The following is a 27880-nucleotide window of genomic DNA, read 5'->3' on the forward strand; positions in this document are numbered from 1 at the left end:
ACTCAGACATCAAGGAAGAAGAGACAGAAAGATTTGAAGAGCCAGAAGTCTGGGAAGACTGGGCAGAACAGGACCGCTGCACACACAGACTCACAGCGCTGTGGGTGCCTGCATCAGATCAAGCCAGTCCACATGCTAGCAGGAGGGGAAGGAACTCAGGGGTAGCGGCAGTATTGACAACCAATGGTTTCTGGGGAAGGGAGAGTCAGTTTTCTTTAAGGGTATGGTCCCAGGTTGGTTAACAATGATTAGTCAATTGTCCTACACCTGTGCGAATGTAAGTGGCATGAAATGAACTCAGTGGGTTATTAAAACAAAACAAAACAAAAAAATATATGCAGTCAGGCAGTCAGGTAGGACACTAAGTGGGATACAGATCTGGAAGGACTGGGGGAGATGTATAATCATAATATATTACATGCATATATAAAATTCTCAAAAAATTAATTTTGAAGTTTTATTTTCAAAAGCAGGCAGTGTGGCCTGGGGGAGACCTCGCTTCAAGGAAACCAGACAGCAATACAAGATGATAACTGACATCCTCCCGCGGCCTCCAGGAACAGGCATGTACACAGGTAACTGACATCCTCCCGCGGCCTCCAGGAACAGGCATGTGCACAGGTAACTAACATCCTCCCGCGGCCTCCAGGAACAGGCATGTACACAGGTAACTGACATCCTCCCGCGGCCTCCAGGAACAGGCATGTGCACAGGTAACTGACATCCTCCTGCGGCCTCCAGGAACGGGCATGTGCACACACATACAATTTTCAAAAAATAGGTAAAACAAAAACATTTATTTGCCAGGCAGTGGTGGTGCACACCTTTAATCCCAGGGAGGCAGAGGCAGGTGGATTTCTGTGAGTTTGAGGCCAGCCTGGACTACAGAGTGAGTTCTAGGACAGTCAGGGCTACACAGAGAAACCCTTTCTCAAAAAAAAAAAAAAAAAAAAAAAAAAAAAAAAAAAAAAAATTCTGATAGAAAAACAACAAAGAAGCCGGGCGGTGGTGGCGCACGCCTTTAATCCCAGCACTCGGGAGGCAGAGCCAGGCGGATCTCTGTGAGTTCGAGGCCAGCCTGGTCTCCAAAGCGAGTTCCAGGCGCAAAGCAACACAGAGAAACCCTGTCTCGAAAAACCAAAAAAAAAAAAAAAAAGAAAAAGAAAAAGAAAAACAACAAAGAGTATTAAGCAGTAACATATGCTGCTATCTGCGTATTTATTAAAATCTTGCCAGTGTATTCTAGGTTCTGATTGCTGTATTTTACTGATGTATAAAATAACTTTTCTATATACTTCCATCTATGTCTCTCATAATATCCCAGTCAACAAAGAATTTGAAAATAGGTCCACCTAGGAATCAACATTTATGGTGATATTTTATTTGTACTGAAATGTGATTTTAATTGTATGTTAATAAATAAAGTTGCTGGGGGTCAGCGCTATTAGAGCCATAGCAAGAACATGGTGGCGGTGGTGCATGCCTTTAATCCCAGCACTTGGGAGACAGAGCTAGGCAGATCTCTGTGTGTTCAAGGATACAGCCAGCATGGAGACACATGCCGTTATTCTCAATACCAACCATAGAAGACCTGGAGGTCTGTATAGATGGACAGAGACGAGGCGGTCATGTGGTTGGGTTTACAACCAATGAGAAGGCAGAACAGAAAGTCTATAAAAAGGACAAACACACAGGATGTAGGTCTCTTGCTGAGGAGGACAGCAGCGGCAGTGAAGGGTAAGGTTTTTAGCTCTTAGCTTTTGCTCTGACCTCTTGGGCTTTTTAACTTTGCAATTGGCTCTGTGTTTCTTATTTAACAAGACAGTTACATCTACAAATATTAGCGCCACCAATGCTCTGTCTGATCAGAAGTGTCACAGGGCCTCTGAATAATCAGAGCACAGGGCTACTTTGGCATCCGATGAGGAGTGTCACAGGACCTCCAGACAGAGCACAGGGTATCCTTGGCATCCAATGAGGAATGTTACTGGACCTCCAGACAGTCAGAGCACAGGGCTGCTTTGGCATCTGCTTCGGAGCCCAATCTGTGAGTGTGCTAAGGACACTCCTCACAGTTGCAAAGCTTTCTACCTAAAAATAATCTGTGTTTATGTAATCACTCTCCATAGATTTGTGCACTGTATATACCTTGAAATAAATTTCTTTTTTAGAAATATGCCACAATGGATAAGTGATCATTTGTAAAGGCGGAGAATTTAACCACAACTCTATCAAATCTCATCTTCAGTAGTTACTCTGGCTGTAGTTGATAGTTCTGCTAATGCAAAGAACTGGAAAAGGTATTTATAACATGAGGGACACCACAGCAACTCTCCCTTTACTTTTTAAGGAACTTTACTGAGATTACAGATTGCCCATCTGCTTTAAGTGTGGAGTCCACTGTAAATGCGCATCCTGTGCACCCTGCACTACACTAAGACAGGACATTCCCACTGTCCCCCCCTAAATCCCCAGGCCCTTCCCAGATACCCTGCTCTTCTCTCCACCCAGCCCAGGCAGCTACTCTGGTTCCTATACCCTGGAAATGGTTTGCATGTTCTGAAACTTGAAATAAATGGATGAGGTTTTTATTGGATTCACCCATGTACTCACAAGAATAAGGAGCTCTTTCCTTCTTCCTGTTGAGGACTGCTCCAGGGCACAGGGATATCCTATGACAACATCCACTTTTTGTTGTTTGTTTGTTTTTGTTTTTGAGACAGGGTTTCTCTGTGTAGCCTTGGCTGTTCTAGAATTGTACTGTAGACGAGCCCTCAGACTCACATTGATTTGCCTGGGTCTGCTTCCTGATTGCTGGATTACAGGCCTGCACCACAACCATGCAGCCTCACAACATCCACTTTGAAAAGCTGAAGTCGGGTCCCCAGACTCATGTGAAAAGTCAGGCATGGTGATGCTCCACCTATAATCCCAGCCCTGAGCAGACAAAGACAAGCACATTCCTGGAGCTCACTGGGTGGCCAGTCTAGCCAAGAGATGACTTCAGGTTCAGTGTGAGAGAGACCCAGATGCCTCCACCTACACCCTCACACACACGCTCAGACATGCATGCACACAGACACCAAGAGAAATGTTCTCTGTTTCTGCTCCAGTCTTTAATGTTTTATTCTGACATGGCAAGTATCTTCATGGTTCTCCAACTAGGAGAACAAGATTACATTGGAACCAACTGAGTGGGCTAACCTCCCGAGGAGAACACTCCAAGAGAGTCTAAGCCTCCCAAGGCATGCACACACAGTCAGTGGTATTCTAGCAAAAGAAGTTGTCTAGCAGGTGGCTAAAGGGAAATATTTATTTACTAAGCAACCCAAAGTAACTTGAAATGCGCAAAAGTCTAAAAACAATTAATATGGCTTTGTACTTTTTTGTAGGCTTTAAAAATAAAAAAGTGACCTTGACTGGTCCTCAAGGGCCCTTTCAAGCACAGTATTATTCACCCTTCAAGGCAGAGGAGTATAGTTCAGTCCTCTGTCCTCTTCACCCAACAAGAATTTGTCAGCCACCCACTCCATGCCAGGCACCCCAGGTCCCAGGGAGTCACCGTGAGTAAGGGGGCAGTCCTGCACTTTTTCCACTTCCCAACTACCGAGGGGCAAGACACAAGGTAAATCAGTGGAGTGCTGCTGACTATGCTGGACAAACAGGAAGGAGTCCTGGAGTCCGGGGTGGGCACACTGAGATGGCATCACTAGTCGGAGGCTGACAGAGGGAAGGGAGGGGACAGAGACCCAGGAGGATCGTCTCAGCTGAGCAATAGTAAAAGCTGGGAGTTAAGAACACAGCAAGGAGACATGAAGAACAGAGAGCCCAGGGAGGGCGCCAGGGTCCCCTGCATGGTCTTGCTCCCTCCCCACTAGCAGGTAGGAGGTGAACTGAGAAGCACCACACTCTGCACTCACCCCTGTGCAGCTGTCCTGTCTCTAAAGATGCTGTGAATAAAGTGCCTTTCTCACAGAAGAGAAGACAGACAAAGTCTGCAAAGTCTAACACAGTAGTAGCACTGAAGGAGCTAGGAGATGCCTGGCACAGGGAAAAGGAATTTTCTAGCTATTCCAAACAGCTGAAAAACTTTCACACTAGAGAAAAGACACTTTTCCATAACACTGCACAGCTAACCTGGAAGGGAATAAAACTTCAGCCTGATGGCAAGTTTAACCTTCTGTCACTTCTGATCCTCCTACAGTGAACGAGTGGCTTAAAGGGACCACTGAGCAGGAGCAGGAGCAGGAGCAGGAGCAGGAGCAGGAGCAGGAGCTATGGGCCGCGCTGTTTCCTCTGATACACACCCACAGCACGGTGGAGCTGCGGTTACACCACCACCGAGGCCGGGCACAGCCAGGCTACAGGACGCTCGGGTTACACAGTGCACGAGAGCAGAGGCAGTCTTCATCCGCATCTGTGTGACTCGAGCTGCCAGCTCTTAGCCACTGGATCCACACCTATCTGCTCATAAACACAAGTGTTTACACACTGCTGTCTGGCTGCCAGAGCTGTGGGAAGAATGCCTGCAAACAAGAAAAAGTGACGACATCTAGGATTCCTTTGGAATTTTGTGATTACATTTTCTAAAGTTTCAATCTTAAATTTTTTCCTTTCTTTACAGTTTCTAGGAACTCTGTACTTATAACTATGGCTAAAGACCAAAAACTAATTTCAATAAAAACATTCTGAGTTTTCTTTTCAAATCAAGTCTATAATTTTTTTATCTTAAGAAATATCTAGTTTCCTTAAGCCCTAGGTACCCTCTTGTACCACCATTTCTCATTTCATATTTTATACCTCTAATAACCCTCTATATGACAAGATTCTGTTCAATGAAGTAATGACCCTTTGAAATATGACAGCAAATCAGTATTTGGTATCTATAATACAGAAAGAAAACATAAAAAAATAAAATACATCTAAGCCATTTAAGAATGCTATTTGAATCAGTCAAATAGAAAAGGACAAATACTATATGAAAGACAAGCATTGGGACTGAGCTGTCTCAGAGGGTAAGGTGCTTACTATAAAAACACACAAGTCTGGATCCTTAGCACCTATGCAAGAAATCAGGCAAATCAACAACCCAAGGACTTGTAGGCAGAGGCAAGAAGATTTCCCAGGCCTTGCTGGCCATCTAAGTCCAGTTAGACATCATCTCTCAAGAAGTAAGGTAGAGAACAGAGGAAGAAACAAATACCAGCTCTGGCTCCCCATGCACTTACACTGGTGCACACACTCACACATGCATGCACAAACATGGACCCATGCACTAAGGTGTACCCTCCTACCACACAGCAAATGATGAACACTTTTGGAAACGATGTAAAATTAATGCTTTGCAAAGCAAGTATGGGACAATCTGGAGGATAATATCTGCATAGAAAATGTTAGTAATTCTACTTATATTTTTTCCTCATACCTTACACTTTTAGGATTACTACTTAAGAAAAAAAATCAACAAAACAAAATATATTTGATATTGATAAGGATATAGAGAAATTAGAGCCTTTGGTAATGTTGACAGGAACATAAAATGGTACGCTTACTGTGGAAAGCAGTATGGCTGTGCCTCCAAGAGCCGTAAGTGGAAGTGCTATATGATCCATTTCTAGGTATACACTACACAACCACAGTGACAACCCAGACTCAGGAGTACTGGTATACCCATGTTCACAGCAGCATTCCTTACCACAGCCCAAGGGCTCATAGACAAGAAGTCACACATGAAGAGTGGGGCATCATGTGCTTCAGATACAGGAATCCTGACCCAAGCTCTACCATGGATGACACCGAGAATGTTATGGTAGATGAATCCGGCCAAATAGAAAAGGACAAATACTATAACTTCTAAATGATTCCTCTTGTATGAGATACAAAAGAGTCAACCTCCTAAGGATGGAGAGCAGAACGACAGTTTCCCAGAACTCGGGAGAGTGGGGAACAGGTGGTTACTTCACGGACTGAGTTACCGTCTTACAGGGTGGATGAAACAGTTGCGCAGTAATGCACGTGTTTAACGGCACTGAGTGACAAACTCAACAGAGTCATGATGGAAAGTCTTATCTGTATTTAATACCTTACAGTTATTTCTCCAAATATTGGACTAAAATATAGTTGAACTGATTCACACAAAAAATTTAAAGCTTCCCATTATAATATATGCTGTTTATTTAATTGGGGTCCTTGAAATTATCTACAACAAAATCAAAAACAAATGCAAATCAAATGCATAAAACTATTAATCCTACTTACAGGAAAATGCCTAAATATAATTAGTATACACAAAAGTATAGGGCACAAGCATATTCAACTAATGATGAGATAACACTGCAATGCAGAGACTACCAGACAGGGAAATCATGAACATAAAGAGAATTTCTGATAAGGTATGGGATAGGAGCCATACGTGACAGGCCTATGGAGATGCTATGGACAAGCCATACATGTGGCTCCCAATTCTCTGAAGGCCAAAACAGAAAAAGAAATACAATCAATTATGAACTTTAATTGTCTACAAGGAGAGAAAAAAAAAACCCAGTTCTTCAGGGAAAACAAACTCCCTCTTTGCCCTTAGCTCTAATTTCTCACCCCGCATAGGGAAATATGAGTACTACAGGACAAAGACATTATGTCAATAAAGTCTGTTTCTCAAAAAGGCCCCCAAAGAAACTGAGGTGTACATCCAACTCGCAGCTCGGTGAGTGCCATCCTTATGAGGATTAAGTAAACACAGCCTAGGCCAAAGCACTGACGGTCTGGTTTAATATCAGGACAATAATACACTTTCTAGAAAAATGGACATGTTCTGTTTTCTTCTAAATCACAATTTATCCCAAGCAGAATTTCTCCCAAGAAGTCATTTCCTGTTGTGAACCTAGAATACAGGTATTCTGTGCAAAGCCTAAAGCCACTTCCATACTCTTGGCCATTTGCCTTTCTTATTTCCAACCTTGGTGTGCCTTTGCCAAGCTGAGAAGCTCCTTATGCGAAGACCACAGTGGCACCGGTAAAGGCGGACCATCTGCCCCGTGGGTGAACTTACCTAACTACAGCTGTACCGGTTACGCTGCTGTTCCTTGGCGCTCAGTCTGGAGGCAGCCTTCTGGACTTAGCTCTGAGTCTCATGTCCTCCCACTACATAAACCTGGACTAAACAAACCCCTCCCTAGGCCCTAGGCCCTTCTTCTGTGAAATAAGAGTAGATGTGTTACTTTCAAACTGTGTTCCACGGAGTGGCTTCAGCTAAGGAGAGGGCCTTTTTACTTTTATCTGTCCCATGTACTCACATCCATTCCCACTAAAACCCATAAAAACTAGTAAGACAGATGCTGTACAAGATTGATGTATACCTTTCAACTTTCAGCAAGAACACAAAGAAAAAGAAAAATAGATGAGAAATATACTCAAATCATCCTTATCACATGCAAAATGAACAAAGAGTTCCACTCACAGAGTATCATTTCTAATTCAGCTGTTTAGAATCCAGAATAACAACACAATTTCGATCATAGAAACAGTCTTGAAAGTCGAAGCTGATTGCCCAAAAATACAGCTCAGAAAAGCCCAGTATCCTCACGTAGCAAATGGCAACTCAGTAAAGAAGAGCAGGCTTCCCCACAGGAACCGCACACAGTCAGAAGACCGAGTGATCCTTCACAGGCCTCTCCTGTGTCTCAGCCACTGAGAACAACAACCGTGCGCTCCTGCCATTCCCTCCACCACCCGCTGGCCCCATCATGGTGTCTCTCATCTAACACACCATGCTGGCACCATGCCATCCTGTGACATATTCCTATTTTAACAGATTTTCCTAAGAATAGAGTGCATGATGACTATCTAAATATAAAACTAATGACAAATCTACTTTTATCTCATTTCAGTTTTAATACAACTTGTGAAAGAAAGGGGCTGAGTTAGGAAGAAATCTCACGTTACACAGGAAAAAGGTGAGCCTTGCTATAAAGCTTGCCCAGAGCCAAAGAACAAGCTCTCCTTGCTTCCTGAACTTGTGCCTCAGGATCCCATAGAGCAGGCGCTTTACCTTCTGTCTAGGCATTCTTCCTAGGCTCTCCCCATGTAGTAAATAATGCTGAACCCGTGAGCATTTAAAGAAAATTAGATGCATGCCATCCTGGGATATGGTGAGCAGATGATTTTTAAAGGAAGTATAGCAAAGCAAGAAGGGGAGAGACAAGGAAATGATTGGTATGGAAAATAAAGTGTGTGGAAGTGAGTCACAAGGTGAGGAAACATGGAAAGAAATGCAGAGCAGCAGACAAGAACAAGTAGGTAGGTGAGGGGGAAAGGTGTTTTAAATATTAGGAGGGCAGTGCCTACCCTTTTTCATATTTTAGTAAGTGCAGCCTGTCGAAGCAATCTTTAAAATGCAATAGTAGAGTTCATAAAATTAAGCAATGGCTAAAGCTAGCAACGACAAATGTTGAATAAAGTACCCACACTCCAGAGGACAAAGCATGCAAATGTACAGGAAGTGAGAGAAACTGTCAACTTTAACTAAAATAATAAGATGCCACAGACGCCACAGCTAAAGGCAGCTCTTTGAACACACAGGCAAGCAAAGCTTTAACAAAACTTACTTGAGGGGGTGTAGATTAATTTGAAGAGGGAAAAATGCCTTCAGAAATATATTTTTAAAGCAGGGGGGCGAGGGGAGTATTTACAGCTCCAAAAAATTTAAAAGATAATAAAAGGAGTACTAAGAACCCCTTCATGATAATAAATTCCAAAATTTCAACGGAAAGGGGATGTCCCTAGAAATACATAACTTGCCAAAACTAACCCAAAAAGAAATAGAAAACCAAAGTAGTCCTATAATTTTTAATATATTTAAATAGCAGTTCACAAAATTTACAAAGATGGTTTTATTAGAAATTTTCTACTAAACTTCAAAGATCATTTCAACTTTACACAAGCTCCAGGAACAACAGAAGAGTGAATACTACCAAACTGATTTGATGAGATCAGAATAACCTCACAGAAAAACCTGACAGACAGAAAAAGAAATTATAAGCCATTCTCATTTATAAAAAGAAGCCAAATTCCAAAGTTTAGCATTTTTTCTGATTTGAAAAAAATATAAGAATCAAATGTGAAGATCATTAATATGGTAAGTGGTATTTATAAACTATTTTTGAGTGAATTTGTAGAAGTTACAATTTTTTTTTTTTTAAATCATAGAAGACTGTGGATTCGCCATCTTAGCATCTATTCCTGAAAGCCCTGGCCAGAAATAAAGAACAAGAAAAAGAAATTCCAAACATGAGGACTGAAAGAACAGAACAGAACTGTCATTCCTTGTACAGAACCCAGAGGTAATCACAGTCTATGTTGTAATTTCTACTCCTTTGCTCTCCCTCCTTCAACTCCGCTGCCTCTTCCCAAGCCATGAGTGTGAACCAGCACCATGGGCACACTGCGGTTCTTACTTGCGCTTCCCAGCATGCCTAGCCCCCTGGCCTCACCAGGAGCTCTCCTGCACTTCTGACTGATATCTCTTGGTGTTCCTGCTATCTCCTTCTCTTATGCCTGTCTTCCACGTGCCAATATTCATTCCTGTGATTTCGAACCCTTCCAAGCTTTTTGTCTATGTGGTATTAACTCACTTTTGGGGCTATGGACCCAAAGGGTGTTTAGGTGATTCACAGCAGCTTTTCTAGGACAAGTAAGGGTGTATCCACATGCCAGGCACTAACTAGTCTTCCCACATTCCCATTCCCTACCTATCCAGTAATTTACACCAGGGAGCTAGGAGTCAGCCGTGACTCCACCTTCCCCTTCATTCCTCACATCCAATCCAGCTCTAATTTGTAAATCTCTCTCTGCTCTGGAACTTCCTTAAGTCCTATTATCTCTCTTGAATCCCTGTACCTGGTTGTCCTGATTTCGGGCCTGTCCTCTAATCCTTCTTCTAAAGAGCAAATCTAATCAAATCTCTGCCTTGATTAAAATCTTTTGGGGACATTACTGCTCAGTCTAGGTTTAAAACTCCTTAAACACATTCCACTAAGTCCTTAGAAAAAGGCCTTGTCCTCTCCCTGTTCTGCTAACATTCAGCCCTTCAGCTGCTTTTGACTTGTTGCTTCTGTAAAAATCTTCAGTCCCATGCTCCTGCAGGACTCTCTCCAGAGTACCTAGATGATAGGCACAAGCCCCTATACTATTAAGAACTCATTACCCTATATATACACTTTAAATGTGCTTTTATAAACTATCATGCACCTGAGTAATGCATTTCATTTTATTATGGGATAACTGAGTTATTTTTCCCCATTTTGTAGAGTGTAGAAAGACAGAGTGAAAAGATTATGTGGGTCATTTTTACCACCAGTGAAATTCTTGAAAATTAACCTATAAAAAGCTCCTAAGGAGGACTAGAATCCAGCAACTATATTTATAAGGATCCAAATTCCTTTAAAACTCCAGTCATGGCAAAAGTAACACAGAGACGTCAGCCCACATAGCTGCCTGGTCGCTACATTTAGATTAAACACTTAACAGACCAAATTTGAACCACCTTGCCAAATCATCGGTTTCAGTGCTCATCAAACATTACACAAGAAGCTTCATTCTGTGGAATGGAAAGTTCGTCTACCCTACACAGTCCACCAACATGGATTGCAAGCATTTTTCTCTTTCACATTGCTTTCTGCCAAGCAATGCTCGCCTTCAAAGCCAAATGCCTTCCTTGAACCTAATTGAAATGAAGAAACTTTTAATAGCTTCCATAACTCTGAAGAGCTGTGCTCAGCTCTACCCTCCTATCTTTCTCTCCTGACAGTCTCCCTTTAAACACAGAAAAATCCAGCCCAACTGAAAACTAGATCCTCTGAATGCTAGGAGTGAGATGCTGGCCAGCCTAACCCACAAAGACAGTGCATGAGTAATGAGAAACCCTTAACCAAAACCTTGGAAAACGAAAGCCCCCAGACACACACACACACACACACACACACTCTTTCTCAATCCTCACATACACTTCCCTGCCAGCTCCCGGAATTTCAGTGATCTCTGAAACTGCAGTAGTTAAGTTCATGGCAATGTCAATCAGAGAAGAGAAAAGAGAGAGAGAGAGAGAGAGAGAGAGAGAGAGAGAGAGAGAGAGAGAGAGAGAGAGAGAGAGAGAGAGAGAGAAAGAAAATCACTAACTTGGAAGGTTATTTAGGACAATTGTCTTTACTGGCTTCTCCTCCCACTCCAGCTTGCTTGACCTAATACTAATATTTAAATGAAGCAACAGCCAAGGGCTGTTCCCTGGGGGCTCTTCTAGGAACCCAAGGCACAGACATCGGGCAGAATGCTGCCCCCGCCCAAGAAGAAAAGGGGGACACTGTGTCTCCTGGCTACATCACCCCTCCCCATGCAGTCACAGCTCCAATGGGCTCCACACAAAACCGTCCAAGTATTCTTGGATCAACTCACATCCCTGGATCACATCTGGCTGCTCCCCTCTTCCTCGCCCGCCCGGTGTCCCGGCCACCCCACCCCCCATCCACCAGAGCTGCCAGGGAAGGGCTGAGCAAGCACACAAACCCACCCACCTGGGCTGGGTCCTGAAGACCCAGGCTGGTGCGCGGCACCCCAGCTCCACGGCAAGCTTCCGCACAGAGGTTTTCGGCCTGCTCTCCTCCACTCCAGCCGATCTGATCAGTGAGGCGCGACCCAGGGCAGTACCGCAAGGTCTCCCTAAGTCACCTCTGCGGCCCGCCCCTGGTTGGGCAGCAGCGCCCGCCTTCCCGGCGGCTGTTGAGGTAGGGCAGAGGCGCGGCCAGTGGCCCCGGACTCTGTCGCCTGGCCACAGAGGTCGGCTCTGTCCCTCGCCCTGGCCGCTGGGCTCAGCCTCAGACCCGCCCTCCAGGGCTCACCCGCCCGCAGAGTCCCAGCCAGTGGAGCTGAGCCGAGCTGGCGGACGGGCGGCGTGGCCTGCAGCCTGCCGCGGGCGGTTCCCTTCTTCGTGGCTGTGGTCTCGGTCCCTCCTCCCCAGCGTGGCGGCTCCGGGAAGCTCAGGTAGGGACTGCCGCCGGGGAGAGCCTGCCCGCAGCCTCCAAGCCGCTGAGATTCTCCAAGGAGAAGTAAGGGAACTGCTCCTAGCGTGCAGCGTGAGCAGCGCACATAGGATCCTGCAAGGTCCTAGAGTGGCCTTGTGCTCAAGCCCTCTCCTTGACAACTTTTAAACGGCCAGCACGCTGCTAAGAGCTGAGGAGACGCAGGAAGGCAAAAGGACTGCTCTTCTTGTAGTCTTGGCTTCTGCAGAAGGGCTCCCTATCCCTAAAGCAGAGCCACTGAGTAAGAGCTGGAGCTGAGCAAAGAGCCCGACACTATGCCCTGCTGACCGACACCCCTTAGAGACGGCTTTGAAGGGCAGACAAGGACGGCAGAGACAGGCAATGCCCCAGACAAATACACACTTCTGACACGCTAATGAGACTTCTGGGTAAGTATGAGGCTCCAGTGGAGAAACAAAAAGAAACTAATTTCTAAAATGTACACACCTGCCCTCCACTTCGGAGAATACTTTACTGAGCCAAGCAGCGATAAACAAAATTGTATTTATTTAACAAGTCACAGAGTACCTCGTGTTCCTTTAGATCGGTGGCCAGTCTATTTGCAGGGTACACAGGGCTCACTCAGAAAACTTGGAATCCATGTCTGGAAAGTGTCAGAGTGCCTTTGAAAATTCTAGACTGATATCTAAGCACTCTTGTACTTAGAAAAGCCACGCTTGGCAGTGAAGGGGAGGCCCTGGCTACAGAATCTTCCCCTTTGGGCCCAAAGATCTAAAAAAAGAATTCAGCTTACAGAAGAGGTCCTCAACACAGCAGGGAAACAACAAAAGTTACTTTGTCTTAGAAGGCAGCTTACAAGGCTCCTGAAATGGGGGAGGGGCACTGTATTGATCACATGAACTTGCCTTCCTGTATCCCGTATCTCAGTTTTCAGATCTGGAAGTGGAATTCCCAAACAGGTATTAATTTGCTTGAGGCTGAAGCAGCAGAGTTCAGATAGAGACCGATGACACAAAAGCCACGCTCCTTCTTCTGTACAGCCACTGTGTGATCACTCAGATATCTACTAACCACCCACAACATGCCACACCCCATGCCACAGGTCTAAGGAAGAGCGCTAGTGTGATGTGTATAACCAATGCAATGTGGCAGCAAGAAGTCCTGGAGCAGGAGGAGCACCTAACCTGGTCTTGAAGGGTGGAGACTGGGATCAGGAAGTGGTAGTCATCCCTAGTGCTATCCTGGGAACCTTACCAGAGCAGCCAGGGAGAAATGTCCACTGGAATGGAGATAGGGGGAAGGGAAATGGGGATGTGAGACTGACAGAATTTAGTCAAAACAGGATGAAGAAGAAGGGTCAACTAGGGACAGTTCCCATGGTGACAACGGTAACTCAGTGGTAATTCTGAGTTGGATAGAGAATTCAGTTTTAGACAAACTGGTCTTGAAATACCTCTTATAGAAACACACCAAGTGTTCAAAAGCCAGCTGGCATACTGATTCAGAGCACATGAAATGTCTAAGGTAGGAATCTAAATAGTTGTGTATTTCTAAGTGAAAGGAGTGGGTATTACCAATCATCCAGGAAGGATGCTATAGAAAGACCACCCACATACTACTAATATTTAAGGCGCAGGCAGAAGTAATACCTCAGAAGGTGAATAAGCAAGGGACAGAGAAGTCATAAAGGACAAGGAAGCCGAAAAAGAGACGTACCATGGAGGCCACAGAATATTCAAAAAAGCAGTTAAGTAGCAAAATGTCAAGTCCTTCAGAAAGCAAGCAAGATAATTTACAAGTGTCCTCTCAGCAGGCTTAGTGCACACAATCTGTAATCCCAGCACTAGGGAGATAGGGGCCGGAGGATCAAGAGTTCAAGGTTATCCTTGGCTACATAGTGAGTTTACATGAGCGCCTGTCTTGGAACAGCGACGACAAACACGTGCTCTCATTTAACAAGGAGACACTAAGCACCACGTCTTCGGTGCAGCGGAAGAACCTGGAAGGAGAAGTGCCACGTTTTCAGGAATGACTGGAAAGAGATGCAGAGACGATTCTCTATGAATAAGAGAAGGAAGGCAGGCAGGCAGGCAGGCGCGCATGCCCACACAAGCTGCAGGGAGGGGATGGTATGGGCTCATGGAGTGTGCCCTGACCGACTAGTGGGGAGGGGGCGGAGCTGGAGGACCTGTCCTCACCATCAGCAGACAAGAGCAGGGGCACACAAGGATGAGGTGCTGACAGACAGCAAGCACAGGAAGTCAGATGAACATCATCAGGGGTCACGCCCTGGAATAGTGGCAACCCACACAATCACATGATTTCTCTTCAAAGGGATCAGTGTCCTATCCAGAGGAGCAGCACAGACTGGACACCTTTCGGATGGTCCAGTCTGGTATCTGGATCTTTCCATTACACCATCATCACCAGCCATACATCTGGGTCACCTCTCCTCAGCAGCAGGAGGCTTAACATGAAAGTATGCAATGCTTACAAGTGAGCTTCTAGCAACTTCAGACAGGCAGATTCCTGACTTGGAAAAACTGGTTTGACTAAGCACACAGGAACATAATACCAAAACAAGGGGAATGCCAATGATGGCTCCCATGTCTCACTATACCACTTCTAGGACCTAGTGAGAAAAACCATAGAAATAAATAATTTATAAAACAAATTTCTAGCTTTTTGTTTTGTTTTGTTTTTCGAGACAGGGTTCTCTGTGTAGTTTTGCGCCTTTCCTGGAACTCACTTTGTAGACCAGGCTGGCCTCGAACTCACAAAGATCTGCCTGTCTCTGCCTCCTGAGTGCTGGGATTAAAGGCGTGCGCCACCACTGCCCAAGAAATCTCTAGCTTTTTGAGAAAGTCTCAGACCAAGTTAGAGGGAGAAAACAAAAGCCACCACAGCATCACTATTTCCATGTGTTCCTGTAGCTTTCCATTTTAAAGATCAACAACTGGGGGTAGGGGTACCTCAGGCAGTGATGTACTTGCCTTGCATGCTCCAAGAGAACCTGAGTTTGAGCCCCAGAACCCAAGTGGAAAAGCTGGGCCTGATGGCTCACACTTGTAACCCTAGAGGGCACAGGAGACAGGTGGATCCCGGGGCATGCCAGCCAGCCTAGCCTATTTGGCAAATTCCAGGCCAATGACAGCCTTGTTCAAAACACAAGGTGGGTGGTGTCAGAGGAACAACAGCCAAAGCTCTCCTCAGGCTTCCCAACCTCCCGCCCCACCCCCGAGCACACAAACACAAGTGCACACACACACCAAAGTTTTCAGTTTATTTGAGAATATTATCATTTTCTCAAACAGTTTTTATTTTTTATTTTATTTATTTACTTACTTTTGGTTTTTTGTTTTTTTTTTTTTTGAGACAGGGTTTCTCTGTGTAACTTTGGAGCCTTTCCTAGAACTCACTCTGCAGCCCAGGCTGGCCTCGAACTCACAGAGATCCACCTGCCTCTGCCCCCTGAGTGCTGGGATTAAAGGTGTGTGGCACCACCGCCTGGCTCAGTTTTTGTTTTTATATTTTTGTTTTTTGTTTTAATAAATAAAATTGTCTGCAATAATACTTCATTTATCTACAGGTTATAATGAAAACTCTAGCCATGTAGCTCACATGAGCATTCCCCAAAAAAGCAAAAACAGGCACAAATTACAGAAACAGAAGACATAAGACTCACGCACAAAGGTCCACAAACACTGAAACTGCCTTAATTCCCATATCAAGTCAGCCTACTCAATCAAGAGTGTGATTTTACCAAGTCTGGTACTCTGCTTTCCTCATGAATAAACAGTATTAGACCAAGTAAATCAAAAGGGGTCAGTATTCCACTGCTAAATGCAAGCACATAGCTATTATAAAATCCAAGGAGCACATAAGAATTTAAAGGCATGATTAGACAGTTCTCTTTAGCACAATCCTGTGAATATTTTCTTAAAGGTATCTTTGTATCAAGGCAAAGAGTAATGGCTGACATGCAAAGAGACAATCTCATGACACCTGAAAATATAAAACTGTTTTAAATTTTTACATTCTAAAATCAGTGTGTGGGCTGGAGTGTGGCAGAGTGCAGAGTGCTTGCCTAGCATGCACAAGGCCCTGGGTTCCACCTCTAGCACTGCAGAAAACAACCATCAAAGCAAGGGAACACCTTTTAAAATAACTGCCAAGTAAACAGACTAGAATAAGAGCAGGTTTGTATTGCTAAGGGCTCAGCAGCTCACAGCCATCCCAGTGTGTTCTGAAGCAGGTACAAAATAGGTGTTTGGCCATGAGGATCTCCTTTAGTCTTCAAAACTACCACGTGTTTTCATCTGGCCACCACATTGACAAGGAGGATGTATTAAAAAACAAGAGATTAGGCCAGGCGGTGGTGGCACAAGTCTTTAATCCCAGCACTCAGGAGGCAGAGCCAGGCGATCTCTGTGAGTTCAAGGCCAGCCTGGGCTACAGAGTGAGTTCCAGGAAAAGGCACAAAGCTACACAGAGAAACCGTGTCGAAAAACCAAAAAAAAAAAAAAAAAAAAAGAGAGAGAGAGAGAGAGAGAGAGAGAGAGAGAGATTAAACAGCTGAGCTAGGAATGAGACACAAGTCTGCATGTCTTCAAAACTTACAATTGCTCTTCTAATAAAAGCTTCAGATAGTAGAAATGCAATTTATAAAGACATTACAGAACATAATTATGCCACTCTGATCTCGATAAGGCTACTCCATCCCTATGCTGAGACTCCACTGAATTTGAAAGACAAACTTCAAGTCTGGCACAGTGGTTCCTGCTTGTAATACCAGCACTCTGGAAGCATTGAGTGTTCAAGGTCAGCTACGGCTGTGTACTGAAAACTTGTCTTAAGATGATGATGAGGGGGGCTGGAGAGATGGCTCAGAGGTTAAGAGCACTGACTGCTCTTCCAGAGGTCCTGAGTTCAACTCCCAGCACCCACGTGGTGGCTGACAACGATTTGTAATGAGACCTGGTACCCTCTTCCGTATACATAATAAATAAATAAATCTTTAAAAAAAAACTTAAATAAAAAAAGATGAGGAGGAGGATGATAAAGGAAGAAGTACAAACTCCATAGACAGTACTTACCATTCACTTTCATTTCTCCAAAAACCCATGCGTTTTACCCAGAGATGGGCTTTCACAGTATTTCTGAATGCTATCTTAAAGGTACACTGAAGTCTGGAACATTAAATACCAGCTACTAAGTGAGAAGCTGTCCATGTCACATGTTACATTCCCTGTGTAACTATGCACCCGGAGGCAACTGATCCTGTATTAGTTAGACATTTCACTTTACAGAAACCCATCGCATACTTGGCTGAAGACTGAAAGTGAAACCAGGCCCGCTCCACTTTCAGGGCTCCTGACAACTTCCTGTGTGTCTCCTTTACAGCAGACATCAAAGTCAGGGACACTGTCACACACTGCTACTTACATGCAAGAGATGAGAATGGGAACAAACAGAATCATCCCAAGAGTAGGGAAATCATTTTTTTTTTCTTTTCTTGAGGGGGTTGGTGAACAGTTTCACTATGCTGCCCAGAGTGTTCTCAAACTCAGCACGTGGTCCAGGCTATCTTTGAACTCATGGTGATTCTCCTGCGTTAGCCCAAGTGCTGAGATTACAGGTGTGTGCTACTCCACACTCAGCATTCAAATAAAGTTTCCTTAGATAATACTTCCTTTTCTCAAAGCAAGACAAAAGAAACGTTAAAGACCCAGAGAGGTAGTATCACAGTATGTTATATAAAATCTTACGATTATAACTGTAGGTTTTTATTCACAGCTCAGTGCTCTCCAGGCACCGGGCATTCTGCTTAAACTACTGCATTTAATCTTCCTGGCAAACTTTAGAGTCTAAAAGAATTTAATAGTCTTACCACCAAAGGTGAATACTTTTGTCTCTCTAGATTGATTTTCAGTAGGAGATGGGTTATGTACTGTTTTATTAAGCAGATGGTTTAAAAATTAGAACACATGTGTTTTTCCAGAAATTAAACACACACCAACCTAACTATTGTTCAGCCTTAAAAATCATACTTCCCTAGAACAAACAGGGTCTGAACATTCATTAGGTACCACATGAGAAATGAGAGATTTGGTTTACACCACTCTAAATAATGTATGAGGTCAGTACTATAATGTGTTGATTCCAGAGTTATGATCCCAGTTCAGATCTACTTAGAACACTATATCATCATCCCTCATTTAAACAAACTAGTATATGAAATCCGCAAGCCACCACAAACAGAAATGCTGAGAAGCGATGTTTTTAGAAAAATTGACATTTAATCATTAAAAGGCATAATGGTGTGAAGGTTGAGGACAGCAGGCTAGGCATGTTTGCTCTAGGTTGTAAAAATAACAGCATCTTGTGGGTTGTGTCTTGCCCTGGGTGACTCCATTTTATGCAACAGCATTTGCCCCATTTCGGGTGAAAGTGCTAATGCAGAATGACTTTATCTGGTTTGTGCAGGTAAACAACTGCCATCTGCACAGCACAAACCATGGCACAGACCAACAGTTAGCTTATTCATGCCAAGTAAAACATCACCTACAAACTTAGCCAAGGAAAATGTGGACATGGGCACATGCCAAAGCTGAATCAGAAAACCAAGTCCAAGGACACGCCACACACAGCAGACAAACGAAGGCTGAAACCCCCAACATGTAGGAGAAGGAGCCACACACGGCGAAAGTGGCTCACACCTGACATAAAACCATCAGGAGCACAGTCTTCACTTGCAGTGAACTTGCGGCTCTCTCCCTAAAAGGCAGAGTAGTACACTTCCCTGACACACTTGAACTGCCATTCGCCTAGGCTTGGCCTTACACCTGGAATCAGCTCTGCCTGAACAGGCTCTGCCCTTCTCCACCGCATAAGCTCTGTGACCTGATTCCTAACTCTCTGCCTTGGTCTCTGTCTCTACACCAGCTCTCTAGTCCTGCCTTCGGAGACCCTCAGTAGCCTTCTGACTTTTCCTCACCATTCAGTACCCTGTATCTCCTTACATTGTTTTTGTTTTGTTTTTGTTTTTCGAGACAGGGTTTCTCTGTGTAGTTTTGGTGCTCGTCCTGGATTTTGCTTTGTAGACCAGGCTGGTCTTGAATTCACAGAGATCCGCCTGCCTCTGCCTCCTGAGTGCTGGGATTAAAGGTGTGTGCCACCGCCGCCCGGCCACATGTATGACTTACGGTTAGAATAAAAGAATCTGTGACTTCCAATAACAGTCTATCAAGCAAAATCAGAAGTATGGTAAATTACAATTACAATCAAGAAAATTGACTTAGCTTATAAATGCACTTTTATTAGAAGTTATAAGTATTTTTTAATTATTTTAAACTATGTGTATATGGGAGATTAGAGGGGAGATGTGCACTTGAATGCAGTGCCCAGAGTCTGGAAGAGGGCCTTGGATCTTCTGGAGCTGGAGTTATAGGCAGTGTGAGCCAAGCAATCTAGGTTCTGGGAACCTAACTTGGGTCCTTTATAAGAGTGGCAAGTGCTCCTAACCACTGAGCTCTCTTCAGCCTTGGGAACACTATTGTTCAATAAATCTTGACACTGTGGAAAGAAAAATACATCTATGTCTATAACAAAGCACATATACACCACTAGTACACAGCTGTGTGGTACACAGTAGTGTGGAAGTCGAGGCAGGAGGATCGTGAATTTGAGGACAACCAGGACTACAATGCCTGTCTGAAAAAGAGGCTAATAATAACAAAATGCTTAATGCACAGTTAAGGTTTCCTGTGGCTGTGACATAATTCTTTTAAAGACTGTTTTCAATGAATTCATACTAATGTTTTCTTTTATTCTACATAATATCATACATGAGATTTGTGACACACATACAAAGGCAGAATTTTTAAACTTGTATATGAACTTGTCAGGCTTCTGCCTTACCCAGGGGAGAACAAAATGTCCAATCTCTGCATAAAAAAGAAAAAAAAACATAAAACCAGCTGAATGTTTCCAATTTTATCAAACCCAATTTCTGACCAAAAATGCAAATAAATTATAACAAAAAGAAATTTGGTATCTTAATTCAGAAAATAAAGGTCAAACATGTATCTATAGACAATAAAATGAAATGGAAATTTAAAAAACAGACAAGCAATTAAAACACCAGTTCAGACGACTAAAAAGACATTTTACAACATTTTAACCCCTAGAAAAAGAATAATGAATGGACATGCACAGTGCTCTTACTCAAATTTGGAAATCCAATGGCATACTGTTGAACAGGAAAGCAGTAGAGGAAAGGTCATCGTGGAGTTCAGTTCAGAGAGGCAATCTAACAATACCCTGGTTCTAGATGTCAGGCATTCCGTAACACGCACACGCAGAGGTTTGTTCAAGTCTACTCTCCCACCCCCTCACTGAAGCGTCAACAACCACCATGGGTAGATCAATGTTACACATGTTTATTAAGTATGGCTACATCAATACATCCCAAAGATGTAAACACAGGTGATTTCACAATCGCCCTATCTGATCAAGAATGAATAAGTTCTGAATTTTGATGGAAAATGAAGTTTTCATTTCCTTTGATAATACTAATTTTGTACTACTTTTGAATAGCTTGAACGCAGTGGCTTATTAGATATTAGGCATATGACACCCAAGCAATTGCTTTTAAAAATTCAATTCTGAATGACCTACCCCTTCTTGTTTAGTGAAGAGGTTGAGGCAGTCACTCAACGCCACACACGTCTCTCTGGAAGCTTTGGAGACCACTTCGGCTTTCTGCAGAAATGATGGCAGCATGTCTACAAACAAACACAAGTGGGGGCACACAGTGGGTGAGGTGTGAAGGAACGCTGACGTGAAACCCAAAGCACTCTGGCCACTACTGCACGGGTCCTCCCTGCTGTGCGAACAGGGACATCGGTGTGTCCTTCCCGCTGTAGGTCAGCAGCTGCTGCCATGGCATGCATCAGTTAGGACCAGAGAAGGACAAGGCCGCTGAGCAGCCTGCCACCCCAGAAGGACAGCTAAGACCTTACAAAGCCCACAGGGACCGACAGTCTTGGATGCTTAAGGAAAGCAGCCAAGAGGGCAGGAAGTGCTGCTTCTAAACACCGTGTTTCCCTTCATGACAGCCTCTGCTGGGTAAGTAATTTTATTCAAAAGCGAAGTGCTAAAAAGAGACAAAAATAATCTGTGGTTGACATGGAGGCTAACATATCTGAAGGCGGCATTAATTCAACTTCCTCTAGCTCTTATTTGGAAAAGTGTTTGGCATAAATGGATATTTGTACTTTCAAAACTGTATCCCCTTTGGAAGCCCACTGCCTGTCCGTATGCTTGAGCTGGGGACAAAGAAGAAAATGACAGTACCAGACCCTGACTGTCAGGCAGGACAGAGCTTAACCATTTACCCAAAAAAAAAAAAAAAAAAAAAAAAGAAGGAAGTAAGGGAAGGAAGGAAAGGAAGGAAGGAAGGAAGGAAGGAAGGAAGGAAGGAAGGAAGGAAGAAAGAGAACAAGAACAATGCTGGTGAGACAAAGCTGTAAAACAGACATTTATCACTTGCAGTGAGTAAAATGCTGTGAGTAGCCTGTCCAGATTCATGCAAGATAAATGCTTGGCTTTCTGTTAATTGCACACTACAATCATTTAAATTCTTTCAACTAAATAAAATTCTTAGTATCTAAGAAACTTTTCATTAAAATAAAACTGAAAAAGAAAAATCTGCAGCCTTCTTTGTATTTCAAATAATCTTTTTTTTTTTTTTTTGGTTTTTCGAGACAGGGTTTCTCTGTGTAGCTTTGCGCCTTTCCTGGAACTCACTTGGTAGCCCAGGCTGGCTTCGAACTCACAGAGATCCGCCTGGCTCTGCCTCCCAAGTGCTGGGATTAAAGGCGTGCGCCACCACCGCCAGGCATTTCAAATAATCTTGACTTATTTAAAACAATGTTAAGACCATAGACAAGGCCAGTTAAGCCAAAGAGAAACTTAGCAAATGTCAGGCCACCAGCAGTAGGTCCCACTACGATGCCAACACTTCCAGCTCGAGAGGAATGATGGTCTGAGGAGAAAAGTTTAAGATCTCAGGCACATCACTAAGAACACGTGTGCAAGTGTTTACGTCACCACAAAGGTGGTAAACTCTACCCACCGATCTTCCTCAGTCTTGTTTCAAATATTCCAAGACTGTCTACATTAATGTGATTTAAGGAAAAGGGTCCTGTGCAGGAAAACTATTTATCCAAACACAGGGCAGAGGAGAACACGGCAGGGGGAAATGAGCAAACACAGAAATGAACCGCCTTTCCTTAGTATCAGGGCAGGCAGAGCCCCAGTGCCCTGTGTCCCCAACAGGTCCCCAGTGACAGCGACTCTAAACGAACACAAATGGCTGGAAGCTGCTATACTCTGAAATATATGACTTTACATACTTAGTCTTTCGTTTTGGATCTTTGGTATGCACACCGTCAAGGTTTATTCTCTATTTGCTTGTTAAATGGCTAAGAAAGTAGCACATGCTGGATGTCTGGGACTCCAGCAATAGAAATGTAACAGATGCCGCACACTACTGTGAGACACACAAGAAAGAGCAGACCCAGCCTTTGTCTTCCATAAATGTTCTGAGGTAATCTAGTAATTTTCCACCTTCGTGACACAAGTGACTCTAAGATAAAAATCAGGGATCTGTTTTTCTAGGTAAATACCATCACACACTTAATCATCCCCCAATAAAAGCTACCTGGTAGATAATTTCTGATTTAGATATTTGATTACTACAAAACAAATATTGTTCAAACCCACAAGGAATACTTAATACAGCAAACTCATTCTAGAAGCTTTCCAAACATACATGCACACACACATTGTTTCATTTCTCTGGAAAATTATTGTTAAAACAAGATCTTGAGATAAACCTTAATTTCTGTGGCAGTTTGCTTTAAGAGCTGAGGACCCCTGGCTTATGATCCACCTCAGCATTACACAGACCAGTTCGCACGGGCATGCCTCTTAACAACAACATTTACATACTGTTACACATTAAGAAAGAACACCTGAACCTCAGAAAGGTGATCAACTATGAATCACTAAAAACATGTTTTAGGCTGTTAATATATGGAAACAACTAAACTGCCATGCATGAATGCAAAACAGCCACTATGTTACCTTATTTGGCCTCCTTATAATAATGTAATTGCTAAGTTTGAGGTAAAAATTATTTTTGTACTAAAATTATTTTTAAAGTCATGAAAGCTGCTAGAAGATCATGCTAGAAAAAGCTTCGCTTTAGAAACACATAAAAAGCCCACAATCTGTCATTTTTCATGATTATACTGTACAATTTTTAATTGGATAAGCTTTAAAAATAATGAGAACGTACTTGGTTCTTTTGTCTATGTAGCAAATTAAATCTCATGTATTATATGAAAATGATAGGATAAAAAAGTAGATTACTGAATCTACTCTGAAAAGAGGGAGAATATAGATATGATAACATAAATGGTAGAATATTGAATCTACTGTTAAAAAACAACTACTAGTTTTAAATATGTTACATTGGATTGGATTTTTGTATAATGTATACAAATTTTGTATATTGACACAAATTTGAGATTAATTTTGTTAGAACATACTGTATATATGTTTCTAATCTTGTTCAAGGTATTGTACCTAATCAGTTAATTTAACAATGTAATGCAAATTGCTAGTCCTTGAAAGTTATTATTACCAACTAATTAGGATATAGAGAAATGCAAGTTAGTAGTCATTACAATCAAACTTGTAAGTCATATTAGGGATATTTTCAAGGTCAAATATATATTTTAGATAAACAGGTCATCTTCAAACACTTCAGAGATCTACCTAATATGGCATTTAAGATGTATGACAATGAGATATGTCGGCTCCTGGCAGCCACCAATCTACTTCAGAGAAGATGATGAACATTGAAGAAAACTCCACGTGGAGTTTTAGTCACTGGGCAAGAAAATGCCCTTGCCTCGACTGCTGACAGTATGCTGTACAAATGGACAAGCAAGACACAAAAGAAAGGACTGCCAAACCTTGCCAAGACAAGGTAGGAAGGCCCTTCAGAAAATCCTGCTTCACAGATAAGTCTGTCAGATATGCTAGGCCTATGGGCTGAAGATGGATGCCCCAACATTGCAGAGGAACCTTGAGTGACTGTCCAGGCAGCCAGCTGTTTCTGTCATTTCTCACATTTTTTGGAAGTTGCTTGTTTGCACTTCCTGCTTACTCTGTAAATATTATTTCCTTCTTGGGTCTCTGAGGGAGTTAAAGATTAGATAGTTATACTTTTTCTTGTTAACAAATTTAAAAACGAAACTCACTAAAGAGGTGTAATGTTTGAAGCACATCAAAAGCTAGTTTTAGGTTGGTAATACAAGCTAGGACAGAAAGTAAATTAGGTACGACATTTTGGACTCACCAAAATAGGATAAATAATGGAGTATTTCCTCTGAATTTGTCAAATGTTAATGGACTGGACATTGTTAATGTAATTCTTGACTGTATATATTATATATACTTATTGTATATAGTTTTTCTTATATTAGTTATAAGCTTCTTTTATTATTTTAGACAAAAAAAGAGAAAAAAGCAAAGGCATGAGCTCTCAAGTGCTGGGATTAAAGGCATGTGATTCCCGAGTACTGGGATTAAAGGTGTGTGCCACCACTGCCTGGCTCAATTTCTCTCCTAGACTGAGTCAACCTCATGTAGTCCAGGGTGGCTTTGAACTCACAGAGATACAGATGGATCTCTGTCTCTCAAGTGCTAGGATTAAAGGTGTGTTCCACCATTGCCTGGCCTCTATGTTTAATCTACTGCCTTGTTCTGTCCTCTGATCTTCAAGCAAATTTTATTAGGGTATACGATATATCACCACACAACTTAGGCAACCTTCTATCACTGAACAAGTCCATGACTCTCTCTAATCTTGAAGATACTATCAACATTGCTGTGAGCCAGGCTGTTGGCTTAAAAATAACTGTTTACCTAGAAGAGCCTCCTTTTTTTTTCTTCCAGACCTTGTGTGAGGTATTATTTCTCTAGGTGTCACATGTCCTAATATTCACAAGTTTCTTGGTTGGAAAATATATGCATTGCCTTCCCAATCCTAGTTCAACTGCTGTCCTCCTTAAAGATCTCTGTGGGGCTGGTGGCAACCCTAACCAATGCATCTGTCACTCCACTCTGCTATCCACACAAACTCTAAACCTCTTTACCACACAGCTACCTGGGAAATCCAGGTGACTGAGAAGCTACCTCAGAAAACAAGGGGAGTGGCTCTGAGGAATGACCTCTGTCTAGACGTGTGCATACACGGAAATGCGCGCGTAATTTTTCAGTCTGACTTTACTACCAGATCAGAATCAAATAAACTCCTCACAAAATCAGTACTCTTTCCTGAAAGTGAAGAAAATGAGACATACAAATAAAAAAAAATCAAATCTTTTCAAAATGTCTGTATAAAATTGTAACTTGAAAAAAAAAAAAAACCCAGGAAATAGAACAGCATAGATAACCCAAGAATATAAATTGACCAGCTGGCTCAAATTAAGATGTTAGTTTGGAAACAATCATGCACTGAGTATGTACATCTGAATGCTCTATGTACATTATATCATATGTGTATGTAATTTATAATAATTGCACTAAAGGATATAAGATACATAGCTCAAAGTACAGTATTAAACTGGTTAAACAATGATAAGATACCAGTGCTGTGAGAAAACTCAGAGCAAACAAATGCAGCATTCTTCGACAAGTCAGACACGCAGTGAAGGAAGTGGTTATGGGTTAGAGGAAGCAACTGTGGTACAGAGGAGGGCCGACTTGAGTCTTAAGAGCAATAGCATCACTGTTGCTGAAGGCAAGCTGGATAAAATGTCCTACCTAAATTACCGTCCTAAGAGAGGACAGGGTCACGGGACGGTCAAGGCGGCTCTAGAGAGGCGCTAAGATCTCACGTCCCATTGACTGAGCAGCGACCATGCAGAAGGCACCAGGCCAGGTGCTGAGACGAACCTTTAAGAAGGGCATGCGTCTTGTGCTTTTCTGTTCCTTTTTATATTCTGGTTTGTTTGGGGGTTTTGTTTGTATGCTTTCTAAAAAGGAAGAAATAAAGGTGTCTCCACACCCTTTCTTGGGTGGGTGGGGAGGTGGGGAGGATCTGAGAAGAGCTGTTGGGGAAAATCCATGGTCAGAATATATTGTATTAAAAATTTTACAAAAAAGATATTAATTTGTGAGTTATAGAAATAATATTTCAATGCACAAAGAAAGTTCCAGAGGAAAAAAAAGAATGACAAAAAGTCTTTATCTTTGCAGAGCTTGTATCTAGAAAGGGGGGGGAGCCCCTTGAAGACTTCAGAATACAGAGAAAATGTAAAGTGAATAGGAAAAAGAATGAATCATACTTAAAAATGATTTTCTGAAAGCTGGATCTTTCCAGGAGACCCCATTCGCTCAACTAAACAGGAGCAAGCAGCAGAACTATGCCCACATACGTTGAACTCTTTAACAAGGAAGACTGGAATGAAGCACTAAAATTCGTTTAATCCAACTGAATAGAAACTCCCTCAAAACCTACCGATTGGCTTGCATAACTCCTGACTGACGTTACGAGAACAGAGCTGAAATAAACACTAATTAGAACAGAACCATGACCGAGAGAGCCCCACCTACGGGCAGGTCAAGGAGGAGTCCTGGTGAGGTTTCTGCCACAAAGAGCGAAGTGAGGATGTGTCAGTGTGTGAGGCTGGTCCACGTTTGGAAAAACAACACGCCTTTCTCCTGACTGCTACAGACTCTGGCAGAAGCAGAACCCACTGGGTCATCTAGTTATCCAGACAGACACACGGCCTCACCTGCTGGCCTCCATCCTCAACCCTGCTGCCCGAAAGCCAGCCTGGAGCAAGGCTGAAGAATGGCGCTGACTACATGCAACCCTTGTGACCTATGCCGTTCCTTGCTCTTCCCATCTTTTCTAAAGTGCAGACCCACCCAGAGCTGGAACAGACACAAAACTATAGAAAGACTGCTTAGACTATAAAGGGAGAAAGTGCAAAGTGACTTGGAAACACACAGCAAGAACACTGAGGCTAGTCTCGGAGATGTCAGAAAGAGGGGGAACTACATATATGATGATGAGGACGAACTCCCACCTCAACCTTGTGATAAACATGCTAAGAGAACCTGACACATGAGAAAAAGAAGTTCAAGATCAGAGGACAAGGAAGAGAGAGACAACACTACTGACGTGAGTAGACCAGGTCATGAAGTCAGAGCGGACCCTTCAGGCACTGAGGCTTCAGACAAGGCTGAACAATCTCTAACTGCACCGAGGAAGTCCACTGACACAGGCGGACATTCGAGTAATAGAGGGTTGATGGGCTAGTGCTGGGGGGCGGGGCGGGGCGGGGCGGGGCGGGGCGGGGCGGGGCGGGGGGCGGTAACGACAACAGACAGGCAGAGAAGAGGAGCGACCACAGGAATGGGCTTAGGAAGCTGTGAGAAGTGGTGATACATTTTTTGAGAAGAAGAACAGAAACAATGTGGGGATGAGCCGGGCGGTGGTGGCACACACCTTTAATGCCAGCAATTAGGAGGCAGAGGCAGGCGGATCTCTGTGAGTTCAAAGCCAGCCTGGTCTACAGAGTGAGATCCAGGACAGGCAAGGCTACAGAGAAACCCTGTCTCAGAAAAAAAAAAAAAAAAATATTGTGGGGATGAATGAAGAGCAGAAAAGGGCTGACAGAAAAAAAATGCAATTTTTAAATTGTAGGCTGGAAACTTACCCTGCTTTGAATTTCTAAAACAGTAACATGGAGTTGAACAGCTCA

The 27880-nt window shown here is 43.1% G+C and overlaps 1 protein-coding gene across 6 annotated transcripts in view; it reads right to left on the bottom strand.

Annotated features, from left to right (window-relative positions):
* The window catches only part of Osbpl1a (oxysterol binding protein like 1A), a 187004-nt gene that overhangs the window by 90789 nt on the left and 68335 nt on the right, over positions 1–27880 (bottom strand). For 4 of the 6 annotated variants that reach the window (XM_052741550.1, XM_052741551.1, XM_052741548.1 and 1 more), the window contains one exon: positions 20709–20815. In XM_052741550.1, the coding sequence (XP_052597510.1) occupies positions 20709–20815 (107 nt within the window). Of the gene's footprint in view, positions 1–11564; positions 11993–20708; positions 20816–27880 lie in introns of those variants that run through there. The other 2 variants (XM_052741554.1, XM_052741555.1) reach the window with 2 other exon arrangements.

Source organism: Peromyscus californicus, unplaced genomic scaffold (assembly GCF_007827085.1).
Source record: "Peromyscus californicus insignis strain IS unplaced genomic scaffold, ASM782708v3 Scaffold_17__1_contigs__length_78620276, whole genome shotgun sequence".
NCBI classification, from domain to species: Eukaryota; Metazoa; Chordata; class Mammalia; order Rodentia; family Cricetidae; genus Peromyscus; species Peromyscus californicus.